At 43.9% G+C, this 21063-nt stretch overlaps 1 protein-coding gene across 2 annotated transcripts in view; it reads right to left on the bottom strand.

The window, feature by feature from the left end:
- CLMP (CXADR like membrane protein) overlaps window positions 1-21063 on the bottom strand; it is a 93763-nt gene that overhangs the window by 5618 nt on the left and 67082 nt on the right. Inside the window, exons 3-4 of one of the 2 annotated variants that reach the window (XM_068555076.1) lie at window positions 14998-15155; window positions 229-430 (exon numbers count right to left, since the gene is read on the bottom strand). In XM_068555076.1, coding sequence (XP_068411177.1) covers window positions 229-430; window positions 14998-15155 — 360 coding nt within the window. Of the gene's footprint in view, window positions 1-228; window positions 431-3329; window positions 3412-14997; window positions 15156-21063 lie in introns of those variants that run through there. The other variant, XM_068555077.1, reaches the window with a different exon arrangement.

Here is a 21063-nt window from a genome sequence, read left to right as displayed (position 1 = left end):
AAATTTTGTAATGGGCTACAACTGTGGAAAACTGTGATTATTTTTTCTTCTTTCATTACGGCTAAAATACAAAACATACACACTTCTTCCCAGGGAACTGGACTAGGTGACGTCTGTATAATACGAAGGATTGAACAAGAAGTTTTGTACCAGTGTGACACATTTGCCTATCCCTCACCGAGACCTTATTAATAAGATGTAGGCATTTACGAGGGCACTCTGTCTTACCTAAGACTTTTAAGATGACGTGGCTCCACACATAGCGCCCTGAATTCTTCACCTTGCAGGTGTACCGGCCCTCGTCGCTGGGCTTCAGAGGCTGAATCTGCAGGGAAGCATCGCCCGCCAGGAAATTGGAAGCAAAGGCCACTCGGCCCTTCTGTTCCTCAGTCAAGTTATTGTAAACATGACGACTGGAGTAAGTGATCACCTGTGGGACAGACGGAGGCATAGTCAAGTTGTGTGGCTCTCAGCCTTGCCCTCCAGCTGAGGTCAAGATGAAGAAAGGATGGGAATTCCTGGTGGTCCAGTGGTGGGGCTCTGTGCTTCCACTGCAGGGGGCGCGGGTTCATTGGGGAACTAAGATCCTGCATGCAGCCACGCGGTGAGGCCAAAAAAACAAAGACGAGGAAAGGAAAGGAAATGGAACAAAGCAGTCAAGCCTGGGGGTGATTCTAAGAGTCCAAGAGATCTCTGTTCTAAACAAACTTAAATACACTATGTTTGTCTAGGCCTTCCTTTTTCTAAGAATATGAACACCTCATATTTGTGTAGCATTTTAACTATAAAGTAGTAATTGTTGCATTAAATGCTCAGAACTTTTCCATTTTATAGGTAAGGAATTTTATTTTTATTAAAAAAATTTTTATATGTGTATTTTTTTATTGAAGTATAGTTGATTTAGAATATCATGTTAGTTTCAGGTGCACAGCACAGCAATTCAGTGATATATATATATATATATATATGTGTGTATATATATACACACATATATATACACATATATACACATATATACCTATACACATATATACACATATATACCTATACACATATACACATATATACACATATACACATATATACACATATACGCATATATACATATACACATTTATACATATATACACATATATACACATATACACATATATACACATATACACATATATGCATATATACACATATACACACATATATGCATATACATGTATACACACATATATACATACACATATACACATATATATACATATACACATATATACACATATAAACATATATACACACATATACACACATAAACACATATAAACACATATATACACATACACATGTATACACATATACAAGTATATACACGTATATACACATACATAATACACATATATACACACATATATACACATATATACATATATACACACACATATATACACATATATACATACATACACATATACACATATATACACATATACACACATATATACACATATATGAATATATACACACATACACATATATACACATATACATACATACACACATATACACATATATACAGATATACACATGTATACATATATAGATATATACACACATATATACATAATACATATATACATACACATATACATATATGTACATATATACACACATACATATACACATATATACACATATACATATATACACACATATAAACATATATACATATACACACATATACATATATACATATATATACACATATATACATATATACACATATATACATACATATATATACATATATATATATAAAATCTTTTTCAGATTCTCTTCCCTTATAGGTTATTACAAAATATTGAGTATAGTTCTCTGTGTTATAAGGAATTTTAATTTTGAGTTACAGACTCAAGTTCTCACAGCTGAGTCCAGGAGAGAAGTAAATGCACAGAACGGTCCCCAGAGTTGACTCTGAGGGGAATTGAGAGAATGGAGGCTAAGGAGGGGAGGAGACTTACCTTTCCCCTGCATACCTTCCTCACTTTTGCATTTCCTACCACTTGCACATGATCTGGTCAAAGTACATACACTCCTTGTGCTAAGTGCTTTTACATCTAGTTTATTTCTCACAGTTTTTCCAAGTAGGCGTTATCTATCCCCATTTCACAGGCACATAGCAGAACCAGGATTTGAACACGGCCGTCTAAAGCCATCCAGTTCATTGTTTTGGTTACCACAGTTACCTCTCCTTGTCCCACCTGCACTCATTTCGCTGCTCAGAAACTGCTCTTCCAGAAGGTTTGGAAATGAAGGAGAAAATATGAAATGAAAAAATGTGTTTTGTTTTTACAAAAGTTTCGAGTCCAGCTGAAGTTAAGTAGAAGTTTATGGTTAAAATCTAGGTTTGATACTGAGGGATTCATTGTTGGCTTTCCTTCTTTGTCTGGCTTCACTGTGAAGTAGTAAGTTAGGTGGGAAAACATTGTGTCCTTTCCTTCCATAAAATACACGTGAGCTTCATGTCTTTGTTTTCCCTGGTAGGGAGACCAAACTTTAGATTTCCCCAACAGGAAAAAACACAGGGACACCAAACTTTAGATTTCCCCAACAGGAAAAAACAATCATGATTTTTACTGGATTTTCATCTGCCTGCAACACTACCTCTAGTTCTTGAACCTTTTCCTGGTTCTCTTAGTCCACCACCTCCTGGTAATCACAAAAACCATGGTGATCTTGTCCACCAAGACCTCAAGCCATATAACTTCAGTTTTCTCCTCCCCGCCACTTAGCAATCATATTCCTAAACTTACTTGATTTAAACATCAGCAAACATTTATGGAATGACTGCTCCCCATCAGGTCAGGAGGAGGCTATACAGATGAAGTAAAACCCTCTTCTCATCGTCAAGTAATTTATAATCTAGCAGGATTAACAAGGAGAGAAGTATAAACATAGAAAAAGGAATGATTAACTTGAAAGAGTATCGAGAGAATGTCCCAGAAAAGTTGGTGGCATTTGAGTTAGGCTTTGAAAGATGAGTAGACTAAATAAGAGATGAGAGAGGCAGGGAGAAGCTTGCTGGAGGGAGCATGCCAGATACACAGAACAGCACTAAAAAAAGGCAGCAAGCATATGGGAGTCCCCCAAGCACATTTCTGGCTGCAGCTGTTCCAAATTGTTTCACTCGACTTTAAGCCCTTAACCCTATTGTCAATCCCGTGATGCTCTGCGGCACAGGAAATGCTTTCCTGAAAAGGTATGGAGCCATCCAATAAAACGGCCATAAGTGCTCTCACCATTATATCAAAACTGTTCAGTATCATCCATTTTGCCCTTACCACCTCTCTGAAAAAAAGTGTTTCCTCCTTTCTCTGCATATTCTTTTTCTTCAGCAAATATTTATTGAACGCATCTGCCGGGTGCTTTGCTGGGCACTGGAAAACAAGCAGGAATAAGACACAGTTCCTACGCTGAGGGCCTCACAGTTTTGTGGGGGGAAAAAAATGGGGGAGCAGCAAGTAAGAAAACTAAGGTAAACACTGTAATCGATAATACACTTAAAACGTTTTCAGTATTCGATTTTGTCCCCTCACTTCAACCAACACCACACTTGAGATAATTCTGACATCTTTGTCTCTATCGCCAACATATTTTTGAGCTCCAGTTTTATATTTCCAGCTACCTGGCCCCTATAGATGTCCGTCTTCTCCAGTCTACCTTACATAATAATGTAAGTTAATGCCAAGTTAATATTAATGTAAAACTCACGCTAGCTCTTTCCCAGATCAAAAACCTTTCATGGCTCCATGCCACCTCTGAATGATGACAAGATTCAGACCAGGGACATCAAAATGATCTCTGCATTACCTTCCCAACCTCGTTTCCTATTTAGTCCCCGTCACATTCCTGGGTGTAGACACGGTACATTTCCCTTGCTTTCATATGAGGTGCGCTTTCTTTGTGCTCACATGCCTTTGCCCACTGCATTTTTCCACTTAGAAACTCCCCTTTCTCCATCTCTCCACATAAAGAATCCCTATTCATTCTTTTAAACGCCAAATCAATGTTAATTCCTTATGAAACCTTCCCTGATAGGACACTCAGACTAAGAATGCTGTCATCCATAGCATGTCTTGGCACCATTTTTATGTGAGGAGAAAGTGTGAAAGACAAGACATTGGGCAAACAGGTTGCTGGATCCTCTTTCTGTAATTCTGGGCATTGTCTGGGAGACCCTTCAGGCCGCTCTGATTTTATGTATGACTGTTGCCATTGGCTGTCTTCGGCTAGGCAATTTTGCAACCCGGCAATCGTTTATTTAATAAACACTGATTGAAAACATACTCTACACTTGGCACTGTTCTAGAGATGACAACAATACAGGGAAATGAATTTTATAAGTGTTGTCAGGGACCAGGACACGCCACCCCCAAACATGCCACTTTGTATATGCATAAGGATAAATTTCAGCTGAAGTCACTTGAGCTCCTGAAATCCCTTCTCTGCCTAAAAGCAGAGCCTCCCCAAAGAATTTGTGTCCATAAATCCCCTTTCCCGGGGCCACTCTAACCTTCCCTTCTGGGAGATCAGAGGTGGGCATCACACCCAGACATTGTCACAAACTACCACATCTCCCATCTATTCTTCTAAGGGCCCATTTATCTTTCCAAAAGGTCATTTGCTTTTCCATAAGTGCCCTTTCTGCCCCTCCCTTCCCACACTAAATTAGGTATACTCTAACCGCCTCTTTGAGTTACTCACTGCTGGGTACTCCCAGGTGTTACTTACACAATGCATGGGTTAATAAAATGTTTGCTTTTTTTCTTATTAACCTGTCTTTTGTCAATCTAACTGACAGTGCCCCAGCCTGAACACCTAGGAGGGTAGAGGGAAAAAGATATTTTTTTCCTCCCTTACAGTTTTAAAGAACAACTATTTTTTAAAAAGGTGAAATCGCGACTCTCATATACGTAGAAAATAAACACGTATCAAAGATTTTACTTAACTTGTTAATTAATGATGGAACCAGAAAGCTGTTACAACAGGTTCACAGGAGAATTGGACTAAAGAGTTTACATTCTCCTTTGGACAAAAATTCATTTGCATCTCTGTGAACAGGAACCATTTCCATCCTATGGATAGGAAGCTTGGCATCACCATCAGCATTCCACAAGTTAATTTCCATTTCTGCAGAAGTTAATACATGAGGAAAATTAGACCCTAATTCATCTCCAGAAAACTTGGACTCTAATCATAAAGCTGATGTTCAGGAGGCACCTCCCTGTGGTGTACTGCAGGGAAGGGCCAAGTTTTCAGGCTCCCTACGGAGAAAGCCACTTTGGTGTGACAATGAGGGGAATTAGATCCCTTGAAGGCTGTTTCCCTGTGCTCCCCGCTCCCCTACAGCTGCCTTCCTTAGGGTGTGGTCTCCAGGTTCAACTCGCTGAGTCTTTACATTAGAGAACCTGAAAGGTTACTGGGAACAGCACTATGGGGGTGCCTCCTTCTTACTGGGATGAGGGTGGAGGGGGAATTGGGGCAGCTTCGCTAGGACAGCACCATCAGGCTGCTCCCTAAGGCTGAGGTGACCTCTTCAAAGACGTCTTAAAGCAAACTGGGGGCGTCCCCTAACCACGTGGTCCAGTGGTTAGGACTCTGTGCTTCACTGCAGGGGGCACGGGTTTGATCCCTGGACAGGGAACTAAGATCCCACGAGCCACGTGGCACGGCCAAAAAAAATAAAGCAAATTGGCAAGCATGGCCAGTTAGAGAATATTTAGGAGAGCGAAGAGAGTCATCCATAGGTAAGGCTGGACATGTGACCAAAGGCTGGACTTAAATCTTAAGCTGAAGAGATCCAAGATGACAGTCATTTATTCAACACATTTTGAGCCTCCACTATGTGCCAGCACCTGTTTTAGACACTGGGGGGATATCAGGGAACACAACATGTAAAAATCCAGCCCTTGAGAAGCATATATTCTAGTGATGGAAAACAGACATAGAAGAACATGATATGGGAGATCTGACAGCGTGAAATACTATGAAAATAACAGAGCGGGGGAGGGGGGTTGTGGGCCAGGGAGACAGACTGCAATTTAAATAAGGTCATCAAGGTAGACCTCACTGCAAGGTGAAATTAGAGCACACACTTGAAGGAGACACAGACCTAGCCTTGGAGTTATCTCGGGGCAGAGAGTTCTAGGCAGAGGAAAGAGCCAGTGCAAAGGCCCTCAGGTGGGAGGGCGCCTGGCATGTTTGAGGAACAGCAGGGAGGCCAGGTAGCTGGAGGACAGTAGATGAAGTCAGGCGCTGGGGCCTCATCACGTAAGGCCTTGTGGGCCACTGTAAAGATGGCTTTTACTCTGAGGGAAATGGGGGGCCACTGGAGGGCTCTGAGCAGAGGAGTATCAAGACCGATTAATGTTTTGAGAATAGGCTGTAGGAGGCCAAGGGTGGATACAGGAAAACCAGTCAGGAGGCTACTGTAGTGAAGATCCAGGCAAGAGATACGCTGCCTGGAAGGGAAGCAATGGAAGTGATGAGAAGTCATCAGATTCTGAATGGATTTTGAGATAGAACCTACTAGATTTCCCAATAGACTGACTGACCACCTTATTGAAATGTTTGTGGCATGAGAGTGTGAACTAAAATTCATATTTATGGCAAGACAAGAACGATTTAAGCATAAAGATTCTTCTTTGCCCTTTGCCCCCAGCCCCCCACCCCGCTCTGCATCATGTGTCTGCATTTTGCACTGACCACACCCCCCATCAGCAGGAATGCCTGCTCAGCCAGAAAGAGCAACATTCTCCTAGCCTCAGCAAGACAACTCCTTAGCGATCTTGATCTTGTAAAGGGTCACATGACCCACCACGATGGTGCTTAAATCTGAATTATGTAACCTGTCGATCATATGTCATTTAACGTACAGCCCTCTGGCTCAAAAAACGTATATAGGGCTTCCCTGGTGGCGCAGTGGTTAAGAATCCGCCTGCCAATTCAGGGGACACGGGTTCAAGCCCTGGTCCAGGAGGATCCCACATGCCGCGGAGCAACTAAGCCCGTGCGCCGCAACTACTGAGCCTGCGCTCTAGAGCCCGCGAGCCACAACTACTGAGCCCGTGTGCCACAACTCCTGAAGCCCACGTGCCTAGAGCCCGTGCTCCGCAACAAGAGAAGGCACCACAATGAGAAGCCCGTGCACCGCAAGGAAGAGTAGCCTCCGCTCGCCGCAACTAGAGAAAGCCCGCGTGCAGCAACGAAGACCCAAAGCAGCCAAAAAATAAATAAAAATTAAATAAATAAATAAATAAAAAACGTGTATAAACTGTGTCTTGACTTCTAAGGGGCAGAACAGTTCTCAGAGCTTTCTGAGATGCTCTTCCCGGGTTACAATCCTCAAACTGGGCTCAAATAAAATTTTCCAATTCTTTCTTAGATCGACTGATTCATTTTTCTCGACAAGAGAAAAGGAGTCCAGGACTACTCCCAGGTTTTTGGCATGAGTCCACCCAGGGAGAGAACTGCCCTCGACCAAGAGGGGGAAGACTGCACAGAGCAGCATGGGGACTGGGGAGGGGTCAGGAGTTTAGTCTTGGACTTACTCCATTTGAGGTACCTGCTAGACACCCAAAGGAGGTGTGGAGTAAGCAGCTGCATACTTGTGAGTCTTCTGTGCCGGGGTGAGGCCTGGACTGGAAATAGGGATTTAGGAATTATAAGCATGTGGTTGGTGTTTAAAGCCAGGAGACTGGGTAAGATCGCTGAAAGCATGAATAAGAGACCAGGAACACAGAAGGGAGAATGAGGCTATTCATATAGTGGATATGGAAACACAAGAACGAGAACTCCAGTAAAATACCAACAACCTCAGAGTAAAACGAATGACTGTCATCTTGGATTACTTAATATTCAAGTCCCGCCTCACCTCTGGCTGACAGCTGCTCTTCCTCCCACCCTCTCTTCCTAGAGGCTCTCTGAGTCACTGGTGAAGTCTCAGTGAGACCACAGACCAGGAGGAGGCCTTGGAGGCATGGGGGCGGGGAAACAGCCAACTGGAGAGCTAATTCTCCTCGTTATCATACCAGTAGAGGCTCTCTCCCCACTCCAGTCTGAAAACTGCCACCTCCACAACTTACCCTCTAGGGAGGTGTCTCCTGAACACCGTCTTCAAGCTGAGGAATATTCCGGAAAATACAGGAAAAGCATGGGGGGGGTGGGCAGAGGGCTTTAACTCTAGGAATCTTGGGTTCAGATCCGAGCCCTGAAATCTATCGGACAAGTCCTTCATATTTGCAAGTCCGAAAGGTTTAGAGTCCAAGTTTTCTTGAGATGAAGTAAGGTCTCATGTTCCTCACATATTAAAAGAAAACTACTGTAACAATCCTTACCCTACCGACTTCACAGGCTTATAGGAAGAATTAAATTTAAGATGGGAGTTCCCTGGTGGCCAAGTGGTTAGGATTCCACGCTTTCACTGCCGTGGCCCAGGTTCAGTCCCTAGTGGGGGAACTGAGATCCCACAAGCCGTGCGGTGTGGACAAAAAAAAAAAAAAAAAAAAATTTAAGAGACGACATTTGAGAATGGGCACAGTTCCTTCCCTTGATGACCATTTAGCAACTCCTCTGTCAGCACAGTGCTTGGCTCTGGGATCAAGCATGTGAATTAGATGTAGACATGAAAATCCATCAACACAATACAATACACCCACTCAGGGTTTTTTGTTTTTATTTAACAAACATGTATGTGGTATTTATTTTGTGCTGGGCACTATTCTAAACACTTAACAAGTATTAACTCCTTGCATTCAAGAAAAAAAAGAAGGCAGCATCATACGGTGAAAAGTTTAGGACAGGATGAAGGAGATTAAGGAAGTAGGCTCTCCAATACACTGCTTAGATTTAAGGCCATTCTTTTGTTTAATAAATATTTGTAGAGTGCCTTCCATGGGGTGGGTACATATATCTTTAACCTGAAACTGGGGCCCTGCAGTTGAATCCTGCTAGAATGGGGTAGTTCTTTTGGGCCCTCCTGTAGTTGCTAATTAATAACTGCATTTCCCACTGAGGCTGGGCATCCCAGGGAGGAGTTCTTAGGGCCAGGGAGAGGTTTCTATCCTATTCTTATCCCTTAAAAGGCAACCAGCCTCATGTGCCAGGAGGTGGCCAGCAACATTTCTGAATAATTTCTTCATCCCACCTCACTGCTTTTTGTTTTTCTCCCAATCAGATAAAACCTATGAACTCTGACCCAGAAAAATGTACATGACATCTTATTTTGCAGATAATTCCTTAGGGTTCCTGGTGTTCAACTTAAAGCCCTGTGCTTTAGACTCAGACCAGGAGGACCTAGGACCACATCCTCCCGATATGGTACTTGTTCGTTTTAAACGTTTGCAGGGCGTTCTTGCCCCACCTCCTGTTGCACTCCATGGGAAGAATAGGTTTCTTACAGGGTAGAGGAGCTGCCATAGAAATGCCAAACCAGTGGGACAATGGGGAGAGGATGAAACACATTAGCAACAGGAAAAAACTGGAAGCTTTAGAGCTCACCTCCTCTCTAAGAGGGAATAGGGGGGGCTGATGTTTGGAGATAGAACAAGTAAGCGTGGAACACTTAATAGGCACTCAATTAACGTGATTTTCTTTCTTTCTGACTTTTTCATATTTGTGTACATTTATGTAGGTGCACATCACCTATGTGCTTCCCAAGAAGAACAAAGAGACTCTAAACCTAGAAATCAGTACAGAGCTGGGTGATTTTTAGGGACTTTTGGGTTTTGTGGGCTGTGGGAGGTTGGTGACCCTTTGTGGTCCAGGGGATTTCTTCCTTGTTCATTTTAGTATTTGGACTAATGCCAGGAGATACCTTTGTCTTAAAAGGTACTTTTAACTTCAGAGAGCCTTAGGAGGTGTGGTCCAGAGTTGAATCTGACTGCTTTGGACTGTTAGAAGTTCACTACCGTAGGAGCTTTCTAACGTTTTGAACAGGCGCACAATAAGAAATACATTTTTCCTCCTGACCCAGCACACAGAGAGCATACACATATATAACTGAAACATAAGTTTCATGAAACAGTGTATGTGCCATATGCCCTGATACTTTCTAGTCTATATTAAAACAAAATGTCTGGTTGCTTAGGATCCACTACTGAGTCTTACTTTTGAGAAACGCTACTGGCTGGGAAGTCGGTAGTCCTCTGTATTCAATTGAGAGCTCCTCCACCTACAGCTGTGTGCCTGGGCTCAACTAATGAACTTTTCCAAACCTTAAGGTCCTCAACTGTCACACAGGGACAAGCTACTTCATAGGACTTTTGTGGGATGAGATAGTAAGCGCTCATGATCACTTTTATTAGGCAGATTCGGGGTTCAAGGAAGCCCCTATGGTTTCCAAACTGTTCAGCCCATTCATTCCATTCATTTCTATAGTGAAGCTCTCCTGGCTAAAAGCCTCCATTGTTTCCCATCACCTGTGCACGCTGTGGTCTACAGTTTGACCCTCTGAATGTGGCCCCTAAGGCCAGTGCAGCCTGGACCACACCTCAGCTTTGACCCCTGCCCTCACATCTCTGAATAGCCTAGTCCCCAAACTTGAGTCCCTTGATTCCGAACAATGTCCTCTGATGTGTCTTTGTCTTGAATCATACAGTCTTCTGAAATGCCTCTCCTTTTATTTTTACCTCATAACACCTACACAGGTCTCAAGATCAAGCTTGAGGGTCACCTTCTGTGTATACAGGCTTTCCTGGTATATTGTTTTTCCCTCCCTTTCCCCCCAAATCCTGTCCTAATATTAAATGAAGAAAAAAGAGATAACTACAGGTAAGTATTTTACATCTTTGGGAAGCAGAGATTATACAACTTCAAAATAATTTTTTTTTTTTTTTGGCCACGCCACCCGGCTTGCAGGATCTTAGTTCCCAGATCAGGGATCGAACCGTGCGCTCGGCAGTGAAAGCGCAGAGTCCTAACCACCAGGGACCGCCAGGGAATTCCCCCAAAATAATATTAATAGGGACTTCCCCGGTGGCGCAGTGGTTAAGAATCTGCCTGCCAATGCCTGCCTGGTCCGGGAAGATCCCACATGCCGCAGAGCAACTAAACCCGTGAGCCACAACTACTGAGCCTGCGCTCTAGAGCCTGCGAGCCACAACTGCGGAAGCCCGCATGCCTAGAGCCCGTGCTCCGCAACAAGAGAAGCCACAGCACTGAGAAGCCCGCGCACCGCAACGAAGTGTAGCCCCTGCTCACCGGAGCGACAGAAAGCCCACGTGCAGCAAGGAAGACCCAACACAGCCAAAAATAAATAAATTTATTTAAAAAAAATCTTAATATAATTAAATAACCCTTATTTAATATGAGAATTTCACAACACTTCTGACATGGGTTGGGGCTCAGTTGCAGCCTTGCAATTTGACTCTTTCTTTTTTTTGTTCAGACACACGTTGAATCTCGGATGCTTGTGTGCCTGTCTGTTTTATTTTGTTTTTTAATTCTAGGGGATGTAGTGCTGAGACTAAGCCATGGATCAATAGGGGTGTGATGGGGGAACAGTGAATAAATTTATCCTTCTGCAAACAAACAAATTAAATATATGAATCGCAGCTGTTGTAGGGCTGTTTGTCTTATGACATTCCTGGTGGACCTGCTCCGGATGCATTTTTAGGGAAAGAAGGCAGGACAATTTGTTAGGACTCCAGTGGAACAGCGCAACTTTCTGGCAGTTGCTCTGCTGTGCCAGGCCCTACGTAGCAGTAGTGAAACTGCCTTGAAGGAGATGGATGTAGGCCCCTCTCTCTGTGTTTTAGATCAGGATTTTTCTTGCTTAAAGCCAAAGAGAAAGGGGAAAGGGTGAAAGAGTGGCCAAGAGGGTTGGCATGGGAATTGGAACATCTCTGTCCTGATTTCTCCAACTGAAAAATAGAGGGGAAATGTTGTGAGTTCCTGACTGACCTTGGGGGAGGGGAGCACTCTTACTTTGGAAATTCTACCGCGTTTTCATCCTAGAACCAGGAGGAAAGCTCCAGATTTCTAGCGGCCATGCTCTCTAGGTTGAAATTCAAATATCCCTGAGGTTGGCTACCCACCCCTAAATGTCCCCTGCATGTCTGAGCATCCTAGACAAGAGGGATGAAAGTGTTTCTGCTCAGATTGAAACGTAAAGCTAACCTTGGGATATAGGTCATTGGTTAGCCTCACATCCAGGAATTCCCTGGTGGTCCAGTGGTTAGGTCTCTGAACTTCCACTGCAGGGGACACAGGTTCAATCCCTGCTTGGGGAACTAAGATCTTGCAAGCCACGCAGCACGGCCAAAAAAAAAGAAAAATAAGCACCGCGTCCGTTCCAACCCTTCCTGTATTTTCTTCCTTGGCCCCCCTTACTCTCACCCCCAACCCCCTGGCAATTAACCAGCTCTGGCAACTTCACCCACTGCTTGGTATCCCAACTCCCCACGACTGTAGTTTAAGCCCTTATCGTATAGCTGGAAACTGTTCAACTGACCTTGTTTCTACTGGAGTCCCGCTTAGATCAGCCTCACAGAGCCAGAGTGCATGCTCTAAAATGCAAAGATGCCCTTTTCACTCTTAAAAGCCTTCAAGAACGCCATGACCTTGTAGGAAAAATTCTCAGCTTCCTGGTATGGCAGGCAAGACCTTTCAGTTTCTGGTCCTGCAACCCACAGGCTCACACTTGCACTCCTTGAGAAGCACACCTTGACCTCTCCCCTCCTCCAAGGGCTCTCAGCCAGCGGCTCCTCCTTTGTTTTCCTCTAGAACACTCTGCTTATCTCTATCATGATATGTATCTGTTCAAGTAGCTCCTTTATGAGAGACAGTATGTGTGTTTAGTGGGAATCCAATATTTATTATATTTAACTAAACTGATTTTTGGTATTTCAGAACTTCCAATAGTGCTCAGCTTTTTCCAGCAACAGAGTCTCTGCATAATTAATTCTGTCTGGAATAATTTTCTCCCCATATTCTCCTTATTTCCTATATAGCAGCACATTTTCTAATTTCAAATTATTTATGAAGGTGACATAGCTAGGGGTTAATAGCCCAGGTACCGATGTCAGCGTGCCCAATGTCAAAAATGGGTGACTTTAAGCAATTTTCTCACTTTGTATGTGTATATGCACGTGCCTTAGTTCCTTATTTGTGAAATGGCACCAATAATCCTGGTTATGAGGCTTAAGTTAAGTGAGATAGTATGTGCTAAACAGATTTGTGCCTGGCACGTAGCTAATATTTATTGTTCTGTCCTTAAAAAAAATTTCTTGGGGGAGATTGGGATTGACATATATACACTAATATGTATAAAATAGATAACTAATAAGAACCTGCTATTCTTATTAGTAAAAAATAAAATAAAATTCAAAAAAATCTTTTTAAATTATTGAATGACATTTCGCTTTAAGCTCCAAGAAGGCAGGGATGCTGATATCTTCTTCACTATTGTACCCCAGTGCCTACCCTACCGTAGCATACAGTAAGTGCAAAATAAATTCATGCCATGTGAATGACTGAATAAATGGCAATCCTTACTTCAGAGCATTCACTGAAGATAAGTAGGGAACTGTGCCTGCTTATCAGAGTGATAACAGAAGCCATATCAGTGGCCTTCTTTAATCAACCCTTAAGTTCACTTGGCTACATAACCAAGCAACTCTTTTTTTCTTTAGTTTAAATGAAACTGCTTGGGTGAAAGTTAGATGAGTGGCGTCATTCTTGGATTTTTATTAGAGGAACATGGCCTCTTACTTCCTTCCTTCAGAACTGAGAGTATCATGTCTAGGATTGATTATGAAATTGTTGGAATAAACATGCACAGGTTAAGGTGACCTTGCTCTCGAGAGAACAGAGTGAGTCTTGGGATGATGTACTATGAGAACAAAATGACAAGCGGTATCAAAATAACAAGGTGATGTAGGCAGCTCTGTAAGCAAGTTAAACTCCAACCGTGATCCTGAATTATATTTTCAGCGAAAACCTTTGCTTCTCCCTGCATAAACCACCTTATGAAATTAGTAGTATAGACAGAGGAGAGGAAAGGACAACTTTGCACTTTTTGTAGGGTAAGAAGTAAAGTTCTGAAAACGAAGGAAAGTCTAAAGTCAGCTTCCCTAGGTTATAGTTTTCTGTTTGTTGGTTTTTTGTTTTTTGTTTTTTTAAAATCACAAGACTTTCAACAAAAAGATTTTAAAAAATAAGTCAATGGGTAAAGGGAGTGAGAATAGTTATGCTAGAAAACCTAGGTTGAAGCAAGGTACAGTGGCTGAGTGCAGCCAAGGCAGAAAGGATGGTAACAATAGGTTACCTACTTCTCATTCTCTAATGAAGACCAGACCAGGGGGTCACCAGGAGCAGAGTGTGACAAGTTCTGTTCACACCGCCAGAAGCTTATAGAAACCAATGGACCACCCTGGTGGTCCTACAGAACCTGAGCACTGCAGACCCAGGGCCAGCTCCTTTGTTTTCCAACTCTAGAACCAGTATCAGTTCTTTTGCTAACCAGTTATACATGTGTTAAACATTTCTATTTATGTCCTGTACTTGTTCCTCTGTATCTTATATTGTTTATCATATTATACAATCTTAGAGTTCAGAAGCCATGACTGTGCAAAGCTTAAGCATCAGCAGGTGGTGATGGTTTCAGGGGAGGAAGAGGAGCAAGATTCCCAGTACAGGTGTGGTTCTGGCCCACTAGACTAGGCAATCTAGCTGCTTCATCCTAGCCCCCTTCATAGGAAAGACCCTACTAGTGCAGATTCCCTCCTTAGGCAAATGATAGATGGCTTTCTCGTAGTTCTTGCTTGCCCAGGAAACATAGAATCTCTTACCCTCGCAACCCAGTACCCTTTCTTGTTTATAGTTTTGCATCTGGAAGACTCTAGCCTTTTTCTAGCTAGAAAAGCAGTTTCTAGCCCTTACTGACACAAGGAGAAAGGCGAGGGAGGATGGGAGGAGAAGAGGCGGGGCTCTAGCCGGGCGCACACTCACCACTTTTTGGTTCCCTTCATGATCGGTGAGCAGCCATTCGATGTCCAGGGTGTCTTTTTCTGGGAGCCCCAGTTGATGGTGACAGGGCAAAGTGACCTTTTCCTCTGCCACTCTCTTGATCTCAGTGTGAGTCCCCAAGGTTCCAACATAGCAGGAAACTGGAAGAGGAAAACCTCTGATGAATCACGCAGAAACTGGACTGCAACGTGCAGGAAGCAAATATTACAACTAATAGCTATTGGATGTTTCTGTGGGCAAGGGGCGAGTCAGAGTGTTGGAAGAATCCTGGACCAGAAGTGATAGAAGTCCCGGGTCTCACACTGGCTCTTCCATATTAATTGAATTCATCATATCTTCCTTAACCCCCCAAATTACACTCCAGCTAATGCCCACCTTTCCTACCTTACTGGGTTTTCAGGAACAATGAAATAACTCAGGTCAACAACAGCTTTGTCTTTTGACCTTTCTCTCCTCCACTAGCAAAGGCTTCCAGAAGGACGGAACCTAAAAGGGAAGGCAGGGTTGGCCTCCTCCCGGAACAGGCTCCGGATACTGGTTCACTCCTGAGACTCTTCTTAAAGTCAGGCTGCCCTCACAGAACTCTGAGTAAGTGCAGCTTCGCCTCTGGGAGCAAGTGGGCTCTTACAGGCAGTCCCTGTTTCCTTTAGGGACACACATTCTCCTACCTTGCCACCCCCGCCAACTTCTATCTTTCATTCTCTGTAGTTTCTTTCTTTTTTTTTAAATTGAGTTATAATTGATATAATATTCTGTATAAGTTACAGGTGTTCAATATAGTGATTCACAATTTTTAAATGTTATACTTCATTTATAGTTATTATAAAATATTGGCTATATTCCCCACATTGTACAGTATATCCTTGTAGCTTATTTTATACATAATGGTTTGTACCTCTTAGTCCCCTACCCTTTTATTTTCTCTGTAGTTTCGTATCATATGGCTTCAAAATACCAAGCAGCACTTTCTATCCAAAGCAGAATTCCAAGTTACCACATTTGGATCCTGTCCCTTCATCCATCCAATATTCCTTTGGCCAATAGGAATTCAGTTCCACTTTTGCTTTCTTTAACTGTCATCTTTTTCCAGGAATGGTATGGTGTCAGCAACTTTACATGCCAAGTTCACCTTCTCTCCTTCCTATTCATCTCTTAGTACCTGACTTTTTCTTTTTTTTTTTTTTTACTTTTTGGCTGCACCGCATGGCATGTGGGATCCTAGTTCCCCAACCAGGGATCGAACATGCGCTCCCCTGCAGTGGAAGCTCAGAGTCTTAACCGCTGGACCTCCAGGGAAGTCTCTCTTAGTACATGACTATTAAATCTACAGTATTGATGACCAATAAATTGATATGATTAAACCTCACCTGATTCTAGGTATGATGTGTCTGGCATTCAAAGTGTGCTTTAGCTCGGATCCTCCTTTATCTCCTTACACAGAGATAAAGAAGCTCAGCGTCAAAAATGATCTCTTTCAAGCCATTCACAATGGAACAGAATCACACAACCTCTAAGATGGAACAGCCCCAAGTGCCAGGGCTTGTGTGAAGCCCTCTCTCTGGCAGAGAACTCACTCTGCCACTTTAGAAGGGTCTTAAGCACTAAAGACCAAGGGTCGTGACCAACAGAAGCATATGAACTACCTCTCTTATTCCCCGTTCATTTCCCCAAATTGATTAGCAGCAAATCTGTAGGAAGGAGAAGGGCCTGTCTTCTTGCCTGCAGGGAAGTGAAACAAGGAAGAAGGGAGCAGAGGAGATTGTGGTTCTCGCTCAGGGGGGCTGATGGGCTGAAATGCAGGGGCCCTCAGAGGTAGACCCCAAGAGAAGCAGCGGGTGGATCCCCAAGCTCCATGGCCAAGAAAGGAGACTAGAGAAATCTGCTGAGCATAAGAAGGGGCCTCAGAACCAAAAGACAAGCCCCTCGTGGGGTCTAACTGACATTCTCAAGAAGGTTTCTGTTATTTCAGTTTAGAACGTGACACTGCAGTGGGCGTGGCCGCCACGTAGTGAGCACTTCCAATGGTGTGGCTCTACACTGAGCAGCCACTTTATAAAGAAAGGGTTATTATCCAAAATTACTGAGGAAATGTAAAGAGGGGGTTAGCAACTTGCCCAATATCATACAGCTAGTGCAATGTGGCAGTGCTGGTCTCCACCCAGATCTGTCTCACTGCGAAGCTCACACTGACAACCATGCTATGCTGCACGTGCCCTTTGTTTTTTGTTTTTGTTTTTGTTTTTTTTTTACAGCTTGTTGGTATTTTAATCATCAACATCTGAGTGCTTTATTTGGTCTCTACACAGGTGACCATTTGTGTTTGATCTCTACACAAATGACCATTTCTCCAGTGCTTTTTCTGGAGAGACAACAGAGACAGCAAGGTCTCAGTTACCTGGTAGACACAGGGCAGTACTTGATGAACTGCTGGAAGAACTCTCCAGGACTTCTTCATCCTCCTCTGGCTGATTTTCATTCTTTTTTTTATTCTGCTGGTGGTAGAAGACTAGTATCATGGACTTCTTCCCTTTCTTACATTTTTCCACACTCTGCCAAAGGGTTGATTTTACCTTCATGACTGTCTTCCGTACCTTCTCACTTTCATAGTCCTGAAGTTGATAAGGGGCCTTCCTCTTCTTCTTCCCTTTGACGCTTGGTGTTTGTTGTTTCGAACTCATGGTGTGTATCTCTGAATCCGAGTTAGGCTCCTGTGGTTTCTCAGTTACCTCTGCCATGTTGTAGCAACCGTATGATCTCGTGCCCTTTGTTTTATGTGGCTTCCTGGATGTCTGGTTCTCCCGTTAGCCTCTAAGCTCCTTGAGATCAAGTTCTGTTCACCACTGCATGCCCAGAGCACTCAGCCTGGGTCTCACACACTGCAGGTGCTCAATAAATATGTGTTGGATGGATTTGAATCTAACCCACACAATGATTTTACCAATGAGCAACCTGAGGTCTGGGAATAAAGGAGTCGGCCCAAGGTCCTACTGAGAGGGGAACCACTGACCAAAACTGCCCTTCCTGGTCAGGCACGACAGTAACCACTTGCATGAGTTATCTTACAACAGGAGGTCCTGGTAAGGAACTCAGAACTGACAAGCTACCACCAACCGGAAGAATTCAGGAAAGGTCAAAAGGAGAGAGGAGATGCCAGTCCGTATGTCCTACCAACCTCCCAGAATCGTTCTCGCTGGAATCCATCTTGGCTGAGTGATGCACATGTCACCACGAAGGACCCTGAGTCAGAATGATCGGCCAGAGACAACCCGGAAACTAAAACCCGAGACTGCGAGCCACGTGGCAGAGCAGTCCTCCTGGGTTCCCTTACCCTGCTGCTCTCTGCCCGGGGACCCCTTCCCCATAAAGTCTCTTGCTTTGTCAGCACATGTGTCTCCTCAGACAATTCATTTCCTAGGGTTAGACAACAGCCCACTCTCGGGTCCTGGAAGGGGTCCCCCTTCCTGCAACACTACAACTCATTTAGTGGCAGAAATAACCCATATAAAACCCATCCTCCCTCAGTCCCCATAAAGCAGAGGCGGTTTGCACTGAACTAAGCTAAGCTTGTAAGGAGGAGCTCTGGCTTCCATCCCTGATCATTCCACTGGACACGACAATGTTCAAATGAAGCACCCCTGGCAAAGCTAGAGAACCCAGTACCAATTTGGTGCATACAGTAGGCACTCTGTACATTGAATAAATAAATGCAAAGAATCAGCTATGAAAGTTGCCGATTTGAGCCACTAGAGGGAATCAAAGGCTCAGATTTGGTTGCTGTCCCACAAGAAAAGGAACACAGTGGTGGGTGGTGTGCTTTGCCAGAGCACCAAGTTCTATTTATACCACACCCAGAATTAAACACAGCAGTGCAGAGACTGGCCACTCAGTGAATACAAGCGGCTTTACCAAGGCAGGGAGCCTCAAGATCAGGGTGCATTGCACCTTTAGTCTTCCCTGAACCTCAGTTCCCCAGGACCCCTGCAGATTTCTCAGGTGCTTCTGTGCTTTTTAACCCACACTCATGTTCTACAGTCTACACGGACAGGGGCCTGGGCTCTGATTACCACCCCCAGGCTCGGCAATGCTCATGGCGGCTGCCGAGCACGCCTGCCGCCTGGCCGGTGAGCAGGACGGAGCAATCCCAACACCCCAGGGCCAGCCTTGGGTTCCCTGGACACTGAACGGTTTGTCTTCATTGAGAAAGACCTTAGGGGTCATCAAAATTTAACTGCAGCTTGGAGATTTGAAGCGTCAAGTCACAGAGCTGGTTGGTGGCAGAACTGCAAGTAAGGGAATTATCTCTGTTGTGTGACTGGGACTTGTGGCGTTTGACGGTGGGGACAGGTGCTGGAAGGCGGCAGTGGTAAGGACCCCCTCCATGTGCAAATGCAGTCACGGACGCCGCGGCCGCTCCCTAAGCTGAAGCCTTTGCCTACAGCTCCAGCACTTAACAAAGGACCCCTGTGAACTTGGGAGAATTACCCTCTCTGAGCCTTAGTGTTCTCATCTGCAAAATGGGAATTAAACTAGACGCTGAGGTAAAGCACCTGGTGATGGCACATAGGGGTCTTCCCCTAAAATGTTCTTCTCTAGTACAGAAAGGAGCTTTACCTCAGATGCCTGCTGCCTACATTCGTTAAGATTAGTTTAAGGTTTTATTCTCTAAAGGGCATTTACATTTATTAAAGATTCTCTTGAACCTTCAAGACCGCCTTCAAAGAGAAGGGGCAGGAGTAACTTTTTTTTTTTCAACATGAATATTTGTATATAACTGAGGGAAAATAAGCCACATACTTTGAAGATGAATCCACTGAGGAGATGAGTCAGTTTTTAAAAGGCGATTTCTATAACCAATTGACTGTTCACATTAAAACACTCAGAGTTGGGGCTTCCCTGGTGGCACAGTGGTTGAGAGTCCGTCTGCCATGCAGGGGACATGGGTTCGAGCCCTGGTCCGGGAGGATCCCGCGTGTCGCGGAGCGGCTGTGCCCGTGCGCCACAACTGCTGAGGCCCGTGCGCCTGGAGCTCGTGCTCTGCAGCGGGGGAAGCCACCGCAGTGAGAGGCCTGTGCACCGCGGCGAGGAGTGGCCCCCGCTCGCCGCAGCTGGAGGGGGCCCACACGCAGCAGCGAGAACCCAATGCAGCCGAAGATAAAAAAATAAGTAATTTATTAAAAAAAAGAAACACTCATAGTTGACTATTCTACTCACATAAAATACTCACTCTCAAATCGCCTTTCTAAAAATGTTATGTATGAAGAGCTGGCATTGACTCAGTGGTCAGGTAGACGCCTTGGACGACCCTTTCAAGGAAGCTTACTTAGTCCAAGTAAGTGAAGCCTATAGTCTTCAAGCCCTGACAAAAACACTGTTTCCCTCATATACTGAGGCCCTATTTCTGGATCAGACTGTATGGGTTCGAGAGATGTGGCAGGAGTGAGAACCCTGGCTGAATTTTCTCAGATGGCTCCCCTAGGGCTGCCAGTGACCCATTTTGCTTTCACGGATGCAAAAAGACAAATGGCCAGGGGTAAGTTTTAATAGAAACCAGGATGCTGCATATAAAATATCTATTTCTCTTTTCTTTCCCTAACAGAGAAATTTTCTACTTCTCAAATACTTACTGAATGCCTACGGGGTACAAGTTGCCCAGGGTCTGCTTGCTACTCTCTCCAAAGAATGGATCCTCTATGCTGCCCTCATCAACACAGGTCATGCACACTATTTACTGTACAGCAGGGCACCTGCTAACAGGCGATGGAGGGGTGCAAGCACCCCCTTCCACTCGGTGATTACACTCTTTTCAATGGACCCGTGCTCTTACCTGAAGGGGAGGAGAATTTTCTTGTGTTTTGCTTTACATGGAATATTTGAGAAAGCCTCAAGAAAATCAAAATCATCGAATGTCATTTAGAAAAATTAAAAGGATTTTGGAAATTTAAAAATAGACTTCTCTTAATTTATAGATCAAGAAATCGAGGCTTAGAGAGAAGTGACTCACCCAAATGCCTCCTGATTTCTAAGACTAATATATATATATTTATATAT

Source organism: Eschrichtius robustus, chromosome 11, assembly GCF_028021215.1.
Source record: "Eschrichtius robustus isolate mEscRob2 chromosome 11, mEscRob2.pri, whole genome shotgun sequence".
NCBI lineage: Eukaryota > Metazoa > Chordata > Mammalia > Artiodactyla > Eschrichtiidae > Eschrichtius > Eschrichtius robustus.
The sequence above is the reverse complement of the archived record's forward strand: the minus strand, read 5'-3'. Positions and strand labels throughout refer to the sequence as shown.